We start from the raw sequence: 18,939 nt of genomic DNA, 5'->3' as shown, positions 1-18,939 counted from the left end.
TACATTTTCTAACACAGAATGAACCCTTTACAAAGTGCTTCCCTACTCTATGGATTCATTTCTCTATGGGTCAAATCACTACCCCACGCATATAGTTTCTCATTGTAAGAGAAAGGAGGCCCCTGACTATGTTGCAGAGGGTCTTCCTGTGTATCTTAGTCACTGGCCTGTATTGAGCATCCATTAGATGCACAACATTATTTCCTATTCTTGCTTGTTGGGAATAACTTTGAAAGCCTTAGATGAAGGTATCAATACTAGGTGTTATTTACACAAAAAGACAATTACTCTGCCTTTTACTATTTTTAAAAAGTGTTTTTATTGTTTGGATTGCTCCCTTTTCTCTTTGTTGGGCAGTATGGATTGTGTTAAAAGTGCCTAACAAAAACAAGACAGTAGGGGACACAGAAAGCGGTATAAGAGGTAAAATGCTCAGCAGGAGACTATCTTAATGAGCAGTTTGGGCGACTATCCCTGCTGCAAAGCCTTGTGTCCTGCCAGTCTCATTTGTTGAAAATTTCATTAAATTTGTTTTAATGGCTTGTCTGATTTCAGTGTTCTCCAGTGACCTGATTTTTAAAAGAAACAGCATTTCAAATGTTCTGAATAAATTATTACCATGTAAAACCCACTATGGGGAAAGAGTTGTTGAGAGGCAAGGACACTGTGAACTCACCAGTGGAGAACTGTAAAGCACATATCTATTAATTTTAGCAAGTGAAAAAGGCAATGTCCTTTCCTTCCATCACAGCACAGCTCAGTGAAGTCAAATAGTAAAAGCTGTATGTATTTATTAGGCAGAAAGTAATTAAAAAATACATAGTCATATTTACATATCAATGGCTAATGCAATAAGGTCTTATTAAGCTAATTTTAGAAGGGAAAAGCTTTTAGGTAAAGGTATATAAAGATAACGTTCCACAAAGTTTTAACGTCTATAGTCTAATTTTTAGCCACTTTTTGCTCTTAACTGAGGAAGATTTGTATAATATATTATTAAAATAATCTTGTATTCACTTGGAAGTAACTCAGTTTTTGTTGTTGTTTTTCACTCCTGTTAGAAGTGGTAAGAATATTTTCATGCTCATCCACTTAAAATGTGAAGCATTTTAGGATATTCCCAAGGATTTCCTTTCCAATAAGCAAATTATTTAGCACTTTAAAAAAATTAATGAATGAGATGAATTTGGTGAGGATGTATTAAACGTTTTAAAAGTTTTTAAAAGTTAGAGGTTTGAAGATTAAGTATCATTTATGAGCTAACAGAGTAATGGTCTCCAGAGGTATTAATATATAACTAATTTTAATGGCAAATCAGTTTTATAAGAGTTTTATCTCTATATATGATTCATACTTAAAACCGAATATATGGCTTTAAAAATTATATCATGTACCGGAAAGATTTTGGTAATCACAAACTAATTAATCATTAACATTGCTTCAAATCTAGTCAATAAATTAAAAGTTTCTAATACTAGAAAACCACAAAGTCAGGTTTGTCATAATCACTCTACAGGATCCCTTGTCAAGGAATGATTAGTTAAAAGCAAAAAAGTAAGTTGAGTTAATTTTTGCACCATGGTGTTGCTCAGTTAGGGGAAAAGCATAGCAGGCTGAAGAGTTTAGGCCAGGAAATAATGAGTAGTTCATAGGATGAGGAGTGTTAGGTGGAATGTTAGAAGGCGAGGCTGGAAACAGGTAAATTAGCATAGTTTATGAAGGGATGCTGTTCCGTGCTAAGGACATCATGAGATATCCCAGGGAGGGCCAGGATTGGATGTATAGGCAGACAGCTGTGTAAACTGTGCAGAGTTGACTCAGGTCTCAAGCCAGCTCAGGTTAGGTAGAGTTCTGTTCCCCAACAAAGCAGTCGGGTCCTGCCCTCCTGGCAAAGTAGGCAGAGGCCTTGGAATAGGGCCTATGGAAAAGCTAATTGAACAGACCAGCTTGTGAGAAGGTATTGTGAAAAGCTTTCTGAAATAATTTTTAAGATAGCTTTTAAATTGATATACTTAGCACTCTTTTGCAAGGTGGTTTTATGAAGTATTTGAATAGCTGTATTCTAGAAGAACTTGTCAGATATAAAGATGATTTAAAGCAAAAGTACTTTACTTCGTAATGTAGTCTTTCCTTTCAACCTCTACATTTTATTGATCTTACAATAAAGAGAATGTTCATATATAAATTTTAGTAATTAAGACCATAAAATTGTATCTCTACATCCAAAGCAAAATGGATAATTGAGATAATTATGTAGATAATTTAGGACAAATAATAGTTTCCCTGAAATCTGTATAATTGAGATTGCAGAGAGATGTATATTTCTTGAACCACTTCTATAATTATCTTATTTTTTTCCACTGTGCTTTGAAGTATAGATGGTAGCCTCACTCAAATTAAAAGGTTCAGCTGAAGATTCTATGCAGATGCACTAGGCAATTGTTATAATTCTGTTTGAATTGTGGGATGTTTCATTTTATTGTGCACATCATAAACCATGTTATTTCAGTTTAATTTGCTGTTCTGTTTCCATGGTAATTATGGTTTGGGAGAATGGATTAAAAAAAAAGATCTATTTCAAGATAAGTAAAAATGGAAAGCATGGTGTGTTTGTTTTTATGTACTAATTTACAGATGCTTCACTTAACTTTTATTGCTATTTGTATGCATAGCTTTGAAAATGTTTGCATAATAAAAAACAAGTTTATATAGATAGATAGTCTTTGGATAAGAATAGAGAAAAATAATGTAAATTTTTTGAACTGTGTGAAGTTAACATATGAAGACTTTGAAAATGGTTAATACCTGTGGAGAATTTGAATTAGTAAAAAATAAATAAATAATTTTAAATTGAAGGGATTTTTATGTTTTCATCGTCTTTGATGTTTTTGATTATATTTAAACCCCATTTTCTTGAATTAATGTTCAAAAAAGATATTTATTTAGCTCCAAACAGCCCATACTGTTAGGACCTTTTTGTATAAAATTTTAGGGTAGGTTGGTTTGTTTCTTTGTTTATTATTCATTTGTTTAGTCAGCATACCAAAATTTAAAATCTCACTGATATTTTTATTGTCTCATTTCTTCTCCCTATGTTTTAGCGCAAACAACAAATTCTATACTGTGCCTTTCATCAAATTGTGGAGTTCAGTTCTCATAACCATCTTTTATTATAGATGAAAAAATTAAAGTCACAGAAAGATATAGTTACCTGCTCAAGGTCATACAACTAAGTGTGGAAGCATTTAGGAGATGATGTAAATTGAAATCATACTATAAATTATTAAGCTCTATAGAAATTAGAATTATTATTATACAGAGACTTATTGTAACATCAAGAAAAAAAGAGGAACAATTCTGTTAAGAAAGCCAGTGAGGTTAAGTGAAATAGAGAATAGGAAAAAAGTATCTATTTAGAAGTGTCAAGGGCAGCCATGTTAGCTATTTTGAAATTTTTCTCAAACTGGTTTAACGTTATTTAATTAAATGGCAAAGAGATAAAACAGTAAAATACAGAAAGGGAAGTAATACAGGTAATAAGAATGGCAGAATATTTTTTAGCAATTACAAAAGTTTTCTGCCTCATTATTAATTGTTCTAAGTCTTTTAAGTGGAATAGAAATTATCAGCAAAATTATTTTCAAAGAAATACCCAGATTACGAGCCCAAACATTTTGTTGTGTTTTCCCCTCAATTAGATATCAGAGAAATTTAAATCCTTAGCTCCATAAATAAGCAGATGTCCTTGGTAGCAGTAACGATAACCAGTCCTTCTCTTTTAGATTTAGCCATGATCGTGACCCACACAGAAGTGCAAGTGCAACACCTCCTTTGCCACCTTTGCCATTTCAAACCAAAGAAATGGCAAGTCCTTTGGTTAGTGATGATGAAGTATTCCCAATGGTGAGTTGCTCATTATTGGTTATTGTTTTTCCCTTTACGGGGTGATTACTTACACTGATATCGATATACTGATGTTTACATAGTGGTTTAAAAAAGTTGCTGCTTAAATAGGACTTCAAACATGGGTTTGTGCATCATTTGGCCATGACTGTCTATAGAAGGATGGGATTCATAATGTTTCATGAAGTATTTCATCTCTAGTACAGGCCAGAATTACTGGTGACTCTTTTTTAAAAATGCAAGTCACCTCTGGATATTCCATGAGCCCTCAAAGATCTGTATATTTTAAAGAGCTGCAAGTGATTTTTGTGCCTGTTTAAAAAAAAAATCTCTTTTATTGACTCTGACATACTTACAGAAACATGCACAAATAAGAATTGGACAGCTCAATGAATTATTGCAAAGGGAACACAGTAGTGCAACTACCAGCCAGGTAATAAACAGAGCATTAGTAGCACTCCGGAGGCTCCCTTCCCATGCCCTTCCAGTCACTCCGACTTGCTCCCAAGAGAACCACTATCCTGATCTTTAACATCATAAATTAGTTGTGACCATCTGTAAATTTTATATAAATGGTAGCACACTATATGTGTTTTTTTGTCGACTTCTTTCACTTACCATTGTTTTCACATTATTTGATGAGTCATCATCCATACTGTTGGCTGTAGTTTACCCATTTTTGTTTCTCTATAGTATTACACTGTATATAAATACTATATATAATGATAATACGAGGGTGAGTCAACAATTATCTGCACTCTGGTTATATTAAAACGTGTATAAATTCTACAGCCAGAGTGCGGATAATTTTTGACTCAAACTCCTATTATCCATAATGATAGTTTATCCATTCTACTATTGACAGACGTTTGAGTTATTTCCTGTTTGGGGAGATTACAAATACTGCTTCTAAAAACATTCTTATAAGTGTCCGTTGGTGCACATGTGTACACATTTCCATTGGATCTATACCTAAGAGTGGACTTTCTAGGTCATATGCATAAGGTCAGCTTTAGCAGGTAATGCCAAGCTGTTTTCCTAACAGAGTCAGTTCATATCCGTACAAGTAGCATGTGAGTATTCTCCTTTTCTATATTCTTTCCAACATTTAGTGTTATTGATCTTAATTTTAGCTTTTATTGTCAGACTGTAGTAACATCTTATTGTGGTTTTAATTCTTGTTTCCTGGTGACTAATGAGGTGAGAGCCTTTTCATAAATTTATTGGCTATTTTGATATCCTCCTTTGTAAAGTGTTTATTCAATTTTCTTCCCTAATTTTCTCTTGGAGTGTCTTTGTTCTTATTGATTTATAGGAGTTCTTTGTATATTCTAGATATAAGCCCTTTGCTGATTATATGTATTGCAAATATCTTCTCCCACTCTTACTTGCCTCTTCACTTTTTTTTTATTAGTTTATTTTTGGCTGCGTGGGGTCTTCATTGCTGTGCGTGGGCTTTCTCTAGTTGTGGTGAGCGGGGGCTGCTCTTTGTCACAGTGCGCAGGCTTCTCATTGTGGGGGCTTCTCTTCTAGAGCATGGCCTCTAGGTGTGTATGCTTCAGTAGTTGTGGCACATGGACTCAGTAGTTGTGGCTTACGGACTCTGGAGCTCAGGCTCAGTAGTTGTGGCACACGGGCTCAGTTGCTCCATGGCATGTGGGATCTTCCCGGACCAGGGATCAAACCCATGTCCCCTGCATTGGCAGGCAGATTCTTGGACCATGTGCCACCAGGGAAGCCCTTGCCTCTTCACTTAATGGAATGTTTTAATGACCAGAAGTCATGCTTTTGAATCTTTTCCTTTATGCTTAATATTTTTGTTGTCCTATTTAAAACTTTTGTCTGTCCCAAAGTTATAAAAATATTATCCTATGTTTCCTTCCAGAAGCTTTGGCTCTTTATTTTTTTTTTACTTAAATATACACCTGGAATTAATTTTTATATGTGGTGCAAAGTACAACCTCAGTCCCTTTTCCCACAGAAATATTCAATTGAACTTATACGTTTTCCAGTTTTGTAGATTTTTTTGGATTTTCTATATTCAGAATCAAAATAATGACAGTTAGACTTCCTACTTTCAAATCTTCATACCTTTTTTCCTTCTTGCCTTATTGTACACTAGGACCTCTAGTAAATGTTGAGTAGTAGAAGTGGTATTGCCAGCATCTTCCTCTCATTTTCAGTTACAAAGGGAAAGTAAGTGTTCCCTATTTCATCATTGTGCATAATATTTGCTATAGAAATTTTGTAGTTTCCTTTTAAAAGATTAAGGAAGTTCCTTTTATTCCTAGGTTGCTAAATTTGTTTTCGCAAGTTGATACTGAATTTATCAAATGCTTTTTCCACCACTATTGAAATAACCATATACTTTCTCCTTTGCTCTGTTAACGTGGTGTTTTTTTCTTGATGTTAGATTGTTAACCCAACTTTGAATTTTTAGAATAAACCACACTTGAGCACTGGATTTGATCTGTTCATATTGGTTTAGAATTTTTGCTTTACGTTCATGTGAGAAATTAGCCTGTGATGTTTCTTTGTTGTCCTTGTGGAGCTTTGGTATCAGATTACGCTGACCTCTTAACACAGGTGGTGAGGGTTTTAAATTTCATATTCCTCTGTTCTTCATTTCCCTTGACTCTCTGTGTTAGTTTGTATGCGTAAAAGAGCAACCTCTCCCAGCCTTGAGGAAGTGGCCTCATGCAGGTTAATTTCAGTTTTTATTATTTTTCTGTTCTTAAATTTTCATTTGACTTTTTTTTAATAAATTTATTTATTTATTTATTTTATTTATTTATTGGCTGCGTTGGATCTTCGTTACTGCCCATGGGCTTTCTCTAGTTGCTGCGAGTGGGGGCTGCTCTTCATTGTGGTGCACAGGCTCCTCATTGTAGTGGCTTCTCTTGTTTTGGAGCATGGGCTCTAGGTGCATGGGCTTTAATAGTTGTGGCACATGGGCTCAACAGTTGTGGCGATCAGGCTTAGTTGTTCCGTGGCATGTGGAACCTTCCCAGGGCAGGGCTCAAACCCGTATCCCCTGCATTGACAGGCAGATTCTTTACCACTGCACCACCTAGGAAGTCCTCATTTGACTTTTTTTTAAGTTTCCAGTTCTTTACTGAAATTTTCCACCTTGTGATCTGATTTATTGAACATAATAATCACAGATTTTTAAAAGATATGTAGGTTTTTCACCTTGGAAACTAGTAGTACTCTTAGCAGTTACCTTCGCTTATATTCAAAGTGTATTATGTAATTTTTCAGTGCGTTCAGTCCATGATATACCAATATTGGATACAAATTATAAAAACAAACAATGACAACAATGACAGAAACAGAAAATGTTTTGACTGATTGAGGCATCCCATGAGTACTTTTCTGCTTTTCTAGAATCTGTCACCTTCTTTGGGAGAGACTGGTGGTAAGATTTAAGCTATTGTGGAAGAAGACTTAAAACCATTTAACTTTCTATGTTTTAGAGATCTCTAAAGCGCTGAAATGCTCCTTTATTTCATCTCAACATAAAATGCCAAAATTATTTGAACAGAAAAAATGCCATAACAATAAAGTAAACTTCCTCATTTAAGCTAAGGGAACCACTAAGGGGACGTAGCAAATTCTGCATCAACAAAACTTTGATCTTTAAGGACACCAAAGTAAGCACATACTCCATTCCAGCAAGACAAAATAAAAAAAAGTGATAAATTAACAAATGATTCATTGTTCTAGTATCAGATGATTTTAGGATTTTGGGATGATTAGTCTCTGCTCAAATATCACCTCATCAGAAACACCTGAGCAGCCACCCTACAGCAGCACCTCCCTCATGACTCCCTATCCCCTCATCCTATTTTTTGGTTTTTTCATAACACTTTACATAAGATACTTTGTTAGCTTTCCTCCCTCCTCTAGAATTTAAGCTCCATTAAAGTAGGAAGTTTTTTCTATTTTTGTTTCCTAACACCTAAAATAGCGCCTGGCACTAGGAGGCACATAAAAAGCATGCAAGAGTATCTATTGTATAACTTAATGAACACTGGGTTTCTTTCCATCTCTAAAATTCTACATTATTCCTTTGAAGAGTTTGTAACTACAGAGTCAACCAGGAAAGAAAATACTCTATTGTTGTAGGTCTGGGCACAGGGAGCTTAAGCTGTGATGGCTGCCCTAGAGTTTCCCAAAAGACATAGCCCAACCTACCACTCTGGGTCCAGTGATTTCCATCCACTCCTGCATTTTTCCTTCTACATCAATACTGTTCCTACTGACCACCAATGACATCCTAGTTGTTAAATAAATACACAGTTTAAAGAACTTATCTTCCTTAATCCTTTTCTCTTGATACTCATGTTCTCTGACTTCTAAGACGCTATTCTCTGCTGATTCCCCTACTGCCTTTCTGGTTCCTCTTTCCCAGTCTGCTTCCAAGTCTCCTATACCTGTCCCTTAAATACTAGTGTTCATCATTCACTCTGTCACTGATAAAATAAACATGGCAGGTTCGGTTCTAAACACATCTTTGATGAGACAGACAAGTCTATAGTCTGGTGAAAAAAAGAGGGGAACTCCATCAGTGGGTGAATGGATAAACAAAGAGTGGTATGTATACACAGTGGAATATCATTCAGTCATAAAAAGGAGTAAGGTACTGATATATGCTATAATGTGGCTGAACCTGGATAATGTTACCCTACATGAAGGAAGCCAGACACAAAAGGTCATATACTGTATGATTCCATTTATATGAAATGCCCAGAAGAGGTAAATCCATAGAAACAGAATGAAGGCTGGTGGTTACCAGGAGTAAAAGTGGAGGGGGAATTAGGGAACAATGGCTTAATGGGCACGGAGTTTTCTTTTGGGATGATGAAAATATTTTGGAACTAGATAGAGGTGTGTCTTTAGTACATTGTGAATGTACTAAATTCGCTGAATTGTTCATTTTGAAATGGTTAATCTAATTTTATGTGCATTTTATCAAAAAAAGAGGGAAGAGTTAATGACTAGAAACAAATAAGAAAATATCAAAAAGTTATAAATGCTATAAAAATGATGAAAGCAGATGATGTGATAGGAAGTGACGACAGTGTGGGGGATGACTTCAGGTGAGTGGCCAGGAAAATGATTACTGTAGAGAGGACATTTAGGTTGAGACCTAAATAACAAAAAAAGATCCAGCCTTGCAAAGATCTGGAAGTAGAGGGCTTTGGGCAGAGGGAACCACTGGTGCAAATCTGTACAGCAACAAGTTTGGTAAGTTTGAGAAGCAGAAAAGGGGAAGGGGGTAGCCTGGAGCTTAGAAGGACAGAGAGAGAGTGCAATGAAATGGGGACAGGGAAGTAGGCAGGAGATGTCCAGATATGTAGAGACTGTAGGCCAAGAAGAGGAATTTGGATTTTATTTTAAAGCAATGGGAAGCCATGGGAAGTTGCAAGTAGGGGAGTATTTGATCTGTTTAAAATTTTTAAAAACATCCATTTGAGTGCCAAACAAAGAATAAATTATAGATGGGCAAAGGTAGAAGTGGGGAGAACAATTGTCAGGCTATTTCAGTAGTCAAAGCAAGAAATGATGCTGCTGGCTTGGGAACAGTGGAGGTAGAGCCACATGTTAGATCCAGGAAATGTTTTGGAGAGCAGATCAGACTTGATGGTGGATTGGCTATGAGAAGTGAGGGAAAGAGAGAACTCAAAGATGACTCCTAGGGTCTCAGCCTGAGCCTCGGGTAGATGCTAGTACCACTCTAACATGGAAGGCTAGGAAGAAGCAGGGTTGGAGGATAAAATCATGATTTCTAAGACATTTAAATTTAAAGTGTTTATTAAACATGCAAATAGAGATGTTAAATAGGCAATAAGATGTGTGAATCTGGTATTCAAGGAAGAGATCAGTGCTAGAAATAAAATATGGGAGTAATCAGCATAAGGCTGATACTTAAATCTAGCAGACTGGATGATAATACTTAAAAGAGTGTAAATGGAGAAGTTGTCCCAAGACAAAGCCTTAGACCATAACATTTAGTGGTCCAATGGGGTGGGACCTGGGGAGGGGTGAGGTTTATTTGTAGAAGCAAAGTCATTAAGAAGGTAAGAAGGAATAGAATACATAGTAAAGGTATAAGGAAGCATCTCTGAAACAGAGTATGGCCTAAAATGTGGCTCCAGGTGCAAGTGGTGTGGAGAGATGAAGAAGCTACCAACTGAGGAAGAGGCGAGACCACGAGGCCATGAGTGAGAAAGTGACCATAGTAGGGAAGTGCAGTAGAATGGCCAGGCAGAGCTAACTAACTATTTGAATTTGTAGTCATGAATTTTGAGTGAAACCAGTCCCCACAGTAATGTAATTTCTCCTCCATCCACCTTTCCACCATTCAGCTGCTCAGGTGCAGACATGGTGCAGGCAGTTTAATTAGGCCTGGGTTTTACCAAGTACCTAGGATAGAGGCAGGATATAGGGAGGGACAAGTTGCTGAATGGTTATCGTGATGGATATGGAATATGAGCAGAGTTAGAAAAGAACAGATGATTTGAGAAGGTGGGAATACTAGACTAAGTCAGTTGGAAGGATAATAGATGAGTTGCATAAAATCTTTATTAGTAAGTCATGCAGTTATCCCTGATGACGATGTCAAGAACATGACCATGGGAGTGGGTGCCTGAAATGAAATGTTCCCCACGATTCCATTCTTGAATTTCTTCTTCTTCTTTTATTTGCATATCTTGGATGATTTCAATCAGACTCATGGCTTTAATTATTACTTGTAACTTTCAAATATATATCTTTGGTCCAGACCTATCTTCTGAGATCTGGATTTGACAATTTGAGTCCCAAGTCACCTCTAACTCAGCATTATTCAAAATGGAATAATTTCCTTCATTAATATATTATATCAAAAAATTTATTGAAAGTATACTTTGTGTAAGAATCTGGGGAATCAAAAATAAATGACATTGCCCTTAATGGGCTTCTTTTACTGTTTTCCTTTCTCAGTCAATAACTGGCATTGATGTCACCCAGTCACACAAGCCAGAATCTAGGAAGTGATTGATCTGAGGCCAGGTTTCCTAGAACCTGAGATGAAGATTCTTGTGAAAGTGATTCACTGAGGGAATATTCTCAGCAGAAGGAATGAGAGAAGCAGGCTAGGGGAGGGAAGGAAGACTAAACAAGGATGAGGTAGAAATTAGTTTAGCCTGGTCTCACCAGGAGCTTGGAACATGAATTGCACAACAGAGTTGGTTCCCCTGGAGATAAGAAGTTTGGCTGGTGTGGGTTTGTTTGTTTGTTGGTGTTGGTGTTGTTTTGTATTGAAATATAGTTGATGTATAGTGTTTCAGGTATGCAGCAAAGTGATTCAGTTTTATACACGCACACACACACACAAGGGTGCGTGAAAAATTATCCGCACTCCAGTTATAGTAAAACTTCTATAAATTCTACAGCCGGAGTGTGGATAATTTTTGACTCACCTTCATCTGTGTGTGTGTGAGTGTGTGTGTTTTGTGTGTGTGTGTGTGTATGTGTGTAAAAATAAGTATATATATATATATATATGCATAAGTATATTCTTTTTAGATTCCTTTCCATTACAGGTTATTATAAGATATTAAATATAGTTCCCTGTGCTATACAGTAGGTCCTTATTATGTATTTTACATATAGTAGTGTGTGTCTGTTAAGCCCAAATTCCCAATTTCTCCCTCCACCCCTTTCCTCTTTGGTAACCATAAGTCTCTTTTCTATGTCTGTGAGTCTATTTCTGTTCTGTTAATGAGTTCATTTATATCATTTTTTAGATTCCAATAATAAGTGATATCACATGACATTTGTCTTTATCTGACTTACTTAGTATGATAATCTCTAGGACCATCCATGTTGCTACAAATTGCATTATTTCATTCTATTTCATGGCTGAGTAATATTCCATTCGGTATGCTTTGTGTGTGTGTGTGTGTGTGTGTGTGTGTATCACACATATTCTTTATCCATTCATCTGTTACTGGACATTTATGTTGCTTTCATGTCTTGGCTATTGTAAATAATGCTGCTGTGAATACTGGGATGCACTTATCTTTTGAATTAGAGTTTTCATCTTTTCTGGGTATATGCCCAGGAATGTGATTGCTGGATCAGATGGTAACTATTTTTAGTTTCTAAGGAACCTCCATAGTGGCTGCACCACTTTACATTCCCACTAACAGTGTAGGAGGGTTTCCTTTTCTCCACATCCTCTCCAACATTTATTATTTGCAGACTTTTTGTTGATGGCCATTTTGACTGGTGTGAGGTGGTACCTCATTGTAGTTATGGTTTGCATTTCTCTAATAATTAGTGATATTAAGCATCTTTTCATGTGCCTGTTGGCCATTTGTATCTCTTCTTTTGAGAAATGGCTATTTAGATCTTCTGCTCATTTTTTGATTGGATTGTTTGATTTTTTGGTATTGAGCTTTATAAGCAGCTTGGATATTTTGGAAATTAGGCCTTTGTTGATTGTGTCATTTGCAAATATTTTCTCCCATTCTGTAGGTTGTCTTTCTGTTTTCTTTATTGTTTCCTTTGCTGTGCAAAAGCTTTTAAGATTAATCAGGTCCCACTTGTTTAATTTTTCTTTTGTTTATATTACTTTAGGAGACAGATCCAAAAAGATATTGCTGCAGTTAATGTCAAAGAGTGTTCTGCCTATGTTTTCCTTTACGAGTTTATAGTATCTGGTCATACATTTAGGTGTAAACCATTTTGAATTTATTTTTGTATACGGTGTTAGAGAATCTTCTAATTTCATTCTTTTACCTGTAGCTATCCAGTTTTGCCAGCACCACTTATTGAAGAGACTGTCTTTTCTCCATTGTATATTATTGCCTCCTTTGTCATAGATTAATTGCCCATAAGTGTGTGGGTTTATTTCTGGGCTTTCTATCCTGTTCCATTGATTTATGTGTCTGTTTTTCTGCGAGTACCATACAGTTTTAATTACAGTACCTTTGTAGTATAGTTTGAAGTCAGGGAGTATGATTTCTCAAGCTCCATTCTTCTTTCTCAAGATCGTTTTGGCTATTTGGGGACTTTTATGTTTCCATAAAAATTTTAAAATACTTTGTTCTAGTTCTGTGAAAAATGCCATTAGTAATTTGATAGGGATTGAACTGAATCTGTAGATTGCCTTGGGTAGTATGGTCATTTTAACAATATTGATTCTTCCAATCCAAGAACACGGTATATCTTTCCATCTGTTTGTGTGGTCTTCAGTTTCTTTCATTAGTGTCTTATAGTTTCTGGAGTACAGGTCTTTTGCCTCCTTAGATACGTTTATTCCCAAGTATTTTATTCTTTCTGATGTGATGGTAAATGAAATTGTTTCCTTAATTTTTCTTTCTGATATTCTGTTCTTACTGTATAGAAATGCAACAGATTTCTGTATTTTAATTTTGTATCTTACAACTTTACCAAATTAATTGATGAGTTCTAGTAGTTTTCTGGTAGCATCTTTAGGATTTTCTATGTATAGCATCATGTCATTTGCAAACAGTGACAGTTTTACTTCTTTCCAATTTGGATTCCTTTTATTTCTTTTCCTTCTCTGATTGCTGTGGCTAGGACTTCTAAAACTATGTTGAATAAAAGTGGCAAGAGTGGGCATCCTAATGGACTGGAGGACACAGTGGGGAGGGCAAAGGGGAAACTGGGTCAAAGTGAGAAAGTAGCATAGACATATTTACACTACCAAATGTAAAATAGAAAGCTAGTGGGAAGTTGCTGTAAAGCAAAGGGAGATCAGCTCGATGATGGGTGATGCCTTGGAGGGCCAGGACAGGGAGGGTGGGAGGGAGTCACGGGAGGGAGGGGATATGGGGATATATGTATAAATACAGCTGATTCACTTTGGTGTACCTCAAAAGCTGGTACAAGAGTGTAAAGCAATTATATTCCAATAAAGAGCTTAAAAAAAAAGAATGGGCATCCTTGTCTTGGTCCTGATCTTAGAGGGAATTCTTTCAGCTTTTCACCATTGAGTATGATGTTAGCTGGGGGTTTGTCACATATATGGCCTTTATTATATTGAGGTATGTTCCCTCTATCCCACTATCTGGAGAGTTTTTATCATAAATGAATGTTCAAAATGTTGAAAATTTTATCAAAAGCTTTTTCTGCATCATTGAGGTGATCATATGGTTTTTATTCTTCAGTTTGTTAATGTGGTATATCACATTGATTGATTTGAAGATATTGAAAAATTCCTACATCCCAGGGATAAATCCCACTTGATCATGGAATCTGTTTGCTAGTATTTTGTAGAGAATTTTTGCATCTAAGTTCATCAGTGGTATTGGCCTGTAGTTTTCTTTCTTGTGATATCTTTGTCTGGTTTTGGTATCAGGGTGATGGTGGCTTCACAGAATGAGTTCAGAAATATTCCTTCCTCTGCAATTTTTTGGAATGGTTTCAGAAAGATAGGTCTTAATTCTTCTCTAAATATTTGGTAGAATCCCCTGTGAAGCCATTTGGTCCTGGACCTTTGTTTGTTGGAAGGTTTAAAATTACTGATTTAATTTCAGTACTGGTAATTGGTCTGTTCATATTTTCTATTTCTCTCTGGTTCAGTCTTGAGAGATTGTATCAATCCCTTTTTAAGAATTTGTACATTTCTTCTAGGTTGTCAATTTTCTGGCATATAATTGCTCATAGTAGTCTCTTATGGTCCTTTGTCTTTCTGTGGTGTTGGGTGTAACTTATGCTTTTTTATTTCTAAGATTTGGGCCCTCTCTCTTTTTTTCTTGATGCATCTGGCTAAAAAGTTTATCAATTTTATTTATCTTTCCAAAGAACCAGCTTTTAGTTTCATTGATCTTTTCTATTATTTTTTTTAATCTCTATTTAACTTACTTCTCCTCTGATCTTTCTTTCCTTCTACTAACTTTTTGCTGTTTGTTTCTCTTTCTCTGGTTGCTTTAAATATAAGGATAGGTTATTTCATATTTTTCTTGTTTCCTGAGGTTAGATTGTATTGCTATAAACTTCTTTCTTAGAACTGCTTTTGCTGCATCCTGTAGGTTTTGAATCATTGTGCTTTGTTTTCCCTTGTCTCTAAGTATTTTTTGATTTCTTCTTTGATTTCTTCAGTTATCCATTGGTTGTTTAGTAGCATATTGTTTAGCCTCCACATGTTTGTGTTTTTTGCAATTTTTTTCTTAGAGTTGATTTCTAGTCTTATAGTGTCATGATCAGAAAAGATGCATGATATGATTTCAGTTTTCTTAAATTTACTGAAGCTTGTTTTGTGGCTTAGCCCATGATCTATCCTGGAGAATGTTCCATGTGCACTTGAAGAGAATGTGTATTCTGCTGCCTTTGGGTGGAATGCTCTAAAAATGTCAATTAAGTCCACTTTGGGTGGAATGCTCTAAAAATATCAATTAAGTCCATTTGGTCTAATGTGGTGTTTAGCACCTGTGTTTCCTTATTGATTTTCTATTGTAAGCAGGGTGTTAAAGTCCCCCACTGTTATTGTATTACTGTTGATTTCTCCTTTTATGTCTGTTAACATCTGCCTTATATATTGAGGTGCTCCTATGCTGGGTGCTTATACATTGACAATTGTTATATCTTCTTCTGGGATTGATCCTTTGATCATTATGTAGTGTCCTTTTTTGTCTCTTATAACAGTCTTTGTTTTAAAGTCTATTTTGTCTGATATAAGTATTGCAACTCTGGCTTTCTTTTGATTTCCATTTGCATAGAATATTTTTTCTGTCCCCCACTTTTACTCTGTATATGTCTCTTGTAGGCAGCAAATATATGGGTCTTGTTTTTGTATCCATTCAGCCAGTCTGCATCTTTTAGTTGGAGCATTTAGTCCATTTACATTTAAGGTAATTATTGATATGTATGTGCTTATTTTCATTTTGTTAATTCTTTTGGATTTGTTTTTGTCTTTTTTTCCACTTTCTTCTTTTGTTCTCTTCTTTTGTGATTTGATGACTATCTTTAGTGTTATGTTTAGATTTCTTTTTCTCTTTGGTGTGTATATCTATTATAGATTTTTCATTAGCAGATACAGTGAGGTTTTGGTATAGCAGTCTCTATATATGCGATTGTTTTTAGTTGCTGATCTCTTAATTTCAAACACATTTTAAGTGCCCTGCATTTGTGCCCTCCTTCCCTCATGATGACTGTTTTTGATATTATATTTTACATCTAATTGTTTTGTGTATCCCTTAACTGCTTATTGTGGATGTAGATGATTTTAATACTTTTGTCTTTTAACCTCCCTAGCTTTCTGTGTGGATGATTTCCCATCTTTACTTTATGTTTTCCTTTACTGGTGAGGTTTTTCCTTCCATAATTTTCTTGTTTCTAATTGTGGCCTTTTCTTCTTTGCCTAGAGAATTTCCTTTAATATTTGTTGTAAAGCTAGTTTGGTGGTGCTGAATTCTTTCAGCTTTTGTTTGTCTATAAAGCTTTTGATCTCTCTGTCAAACTTGAATGAGAGCCTTGTTGGGTAGAGTATTCTGGTTGTAGGTTTTTCCCTTTCATCACTTTAAATATATCATGTCACTCCCTTCTGAACTGCAGAGTTTCTGCTGAAAAACCAGCTGATAACCTTGTGGGGATTCCCTTGTATGTTATTTGTTGCTTTTCCCTTGCTGCTTTTAGTATTTTCTCTTTATCTTTAATTTTTTCATTTTGATTACTGTGTGTCTTAGTGTGTTCCTCTGTGGCTTAATCCCATCTGGGAGTCTCTGCACTTCCTGGACTTGGTAACTATTTCCTTTCCCAGGTTAGGGAGGTTTTCAGCTATTATCTCTTCAAATGTTTTCTTGGATGCTTTCTCTCTCCTTTCCTTTTGGGGCCCCTGTAATGCAAATATTAGTGCACCTGATGTTGTCCCAGAGGTCTCTCAAACTGTCCTCGTTTCTTTTCATCCTTTTTTCTTTTTTCTGTTCAGCGGCAGTGATTTCCACTACTTGGTCTTCCAGCTCTCTGATCTGTTCTTCTTGAATCATCTCTATTACTGATTCCTTCTAGTGTATTTTTCATTTGAGTTATTGTATTCTTTGCCTCAGTTTGGTTGTTCTTTACATTTTCTAACTCTTTGTTAAAAACTTCTAACTTCTTGCTCTGTGCCCCATTCTCCTCCCAAGTTCTTTGATCATCTTTATGATCATTACTCTGAACTCTTTCTTGGGTAGATTGCCCATCTCCACTTCACTTAGTTCTTCTTCTAAAGAATTACCTCATTCCTTAATCTGGAATATACTCCTCTGCCACCTCATTTTGTGTGAGTTGCTATTTGTATTTTTACGTATGTGGTAGGTTAGTTAACATTTCTCGACCTTGGAGAAGGCATTCTATGCATCCAAGCAGTGCACTCTCCTCTTGTCACCAAGCTGTATTCTCTAGGGGTTCCCCCTAAAAGGGCTGCATGGGTTCTTCTATTGTGACAGGCTATGTGGGTGGTCTGATAGGCTTGGTCAGCGCCTAGTCTGGTTGGTTGCCAGGCCCTGCCTTGTGCACATGCTGCTAGCTGCTGTTTAGTTGGGCCTGGTCATGAGGTGGCTGGTTGTGGAATCCTAGGGGTCCTGGGGCTAGTGCTGGCTCACTGGTTGGTGGGCAGAAAAGTGTATACTATTTGCAAAACAGCTCCTGTCATGTTAGTGAGCCCTGGTTGAGACAGAGCATCTAAGAAGTAGTCAGGATGACTTGATACAGCCTCTGTCCTTGGCCATTCCAGTGGAAATTATGTACAAGCCCAACAGCACCACCTCTCTTTTATCCATGTTCATCTAGCTACTCTTCCTGTTGAATGCCTGATCTGCTTGCAGTAGAGACCAAAGCTGAGCTGCTGATATAACACTGTCCCTCAAGGAGATCAACCAGCCTCTCAGTGGCAATTAGATATCAGGTCCCTTATACCTTGGAAAGGGCAATGTGTTATCTTTACCAGGACTGACATGTATCCTATAGTTTGCCTTTCCTGCTTGTCCCCCCCATTCCCAACTTACTGCAGGCCCCTTTCTTGCTCTAGGCCCTGCTCAAAAACAAACAAACAAACAAACAAACAAAACAGCATTCTCTGCCATGCAATAAATGAGTCAGATTATTCCTCCTAAGAGTAGAGCATGCCGACTCCCAAACCTGAAGAGACCTACCAAGCTTTGTGCTTCTTTCATAGTGATAAGAAATGCAAAGTGCATTAATTTGTGCTTAAAAGGAGATGTCCTGACATGCTTCATATCACCAGACAAACAAAGTGCCAAGCCCTGAATTGCTTCTGGGGTTTACCTTTCACTCTCTGGGGTACCTGTGTCTTTCCAAGCCTTCAACATGCTTGCCAATTCTTGCTCCTCAGGTCTTAGCATGATGTTCATGTTATTATATCATGTCCTAGAGTCTGCAATCCTTGGATTGTCCAGATGGTCCAGGCTCCTTGAGAGTGTATTATGACAGCATCATTAATGTAAAACATAATTTTGGGCCGAGAACATGGGTGTCTGGTGTCTATCCCTTGAGACTGCTCTTCTGATCTTCCTCCTTACTATTAAAAAGAATGCATTTGCCAGAGCAACAGCAGCATACTCACATCACCCCAAGACTGTGATATTCTACTTTAGTGAAGATGTGATATCTGGCACAGCAGCTACAGCTGGGGCTACTACTTGAATAAGCTGGCAGTACTCCACTGTCATCTGCCACAATCCATACACTTCTGGCAGAGGCCAGACTTGTGAACTACATCCCCCTATAGCAGAGTTCACCTGCCTACAGATCATTGACTCTTCATATGCTTTATAAAATCGCATTCTTCCAATAAAACAGAAGTTGGAGAATAGTCTGGGGATGCCGCAGAACTAAAAAATGAAAGTACAAATGTCCCCAGCTTATTTTTTTAATTAACTTAAAAAATTATTTTGAATGAATCACTGTACAGTTATCTATTGTTGCCTTTTATTCCTTAGCCACACACTGTGTGTGTGTGTGTGTGTGTGTGTGTGTGTGTGTGTGTGTGTGTGTGTTGTATGTGTGTGTGTGTAAATAAAC

The 18,939-nt window shown here is 36.5% G+C and overlaps 1 protein-coding gene and 1 long non-coding RNA gene across 2 annotated transcripts in view; one reads left to right on the top strand and one right to left on the bottom strand.

Moving 5' to 3' along the window:
* Positions 1-18,939, bottom strand: part of LOC130860723 (uncharacterized) — a 140,671-nt gene that overhangs the window by 23,979 nt on the left and 97,753 nt on the right. The window lies entirely within an intron of this gene.
* The window catches only part of DEUP1 (deuterosome assembly protein 1), a 108,393-nt gene that overhangs the window by 88,593 nt on the left and 861 nt on the right, over positions 1-18,939 (top strand). The window contains exon 14 of the mRNA XM_057749307.1: positions 3,783-3,903. Coding sequence (XP_057605290.1) covers positions 3,783-3,903 — 121 coding nt within the window. The remainder of the gene's footprint in view (positions 1-3,782; positions 3,904-18,939) is intronic.

The sequence above is a fragment of the Hippopotamus amphibius genome, chromosome 9 (assembly GCF_030028045.1).
Source record: "Hippopotamus amphibius kiboko isolate mHipAmp2 chromosome 9, mHipAmp2.hap2, whole genome shotgun sequence".
NCBI classification, from domain to species: Eukaryota; Metazoa; Chordata; class Mammalia; order Artiodactyla; family Hippopotamidae; genus Hippopotamus; species Hippopotamus amphibius.
Note: the sequence above shows the minus strand (reverse complement) of the source record. Positions and strands in the feature narration are given on the sequence as shown.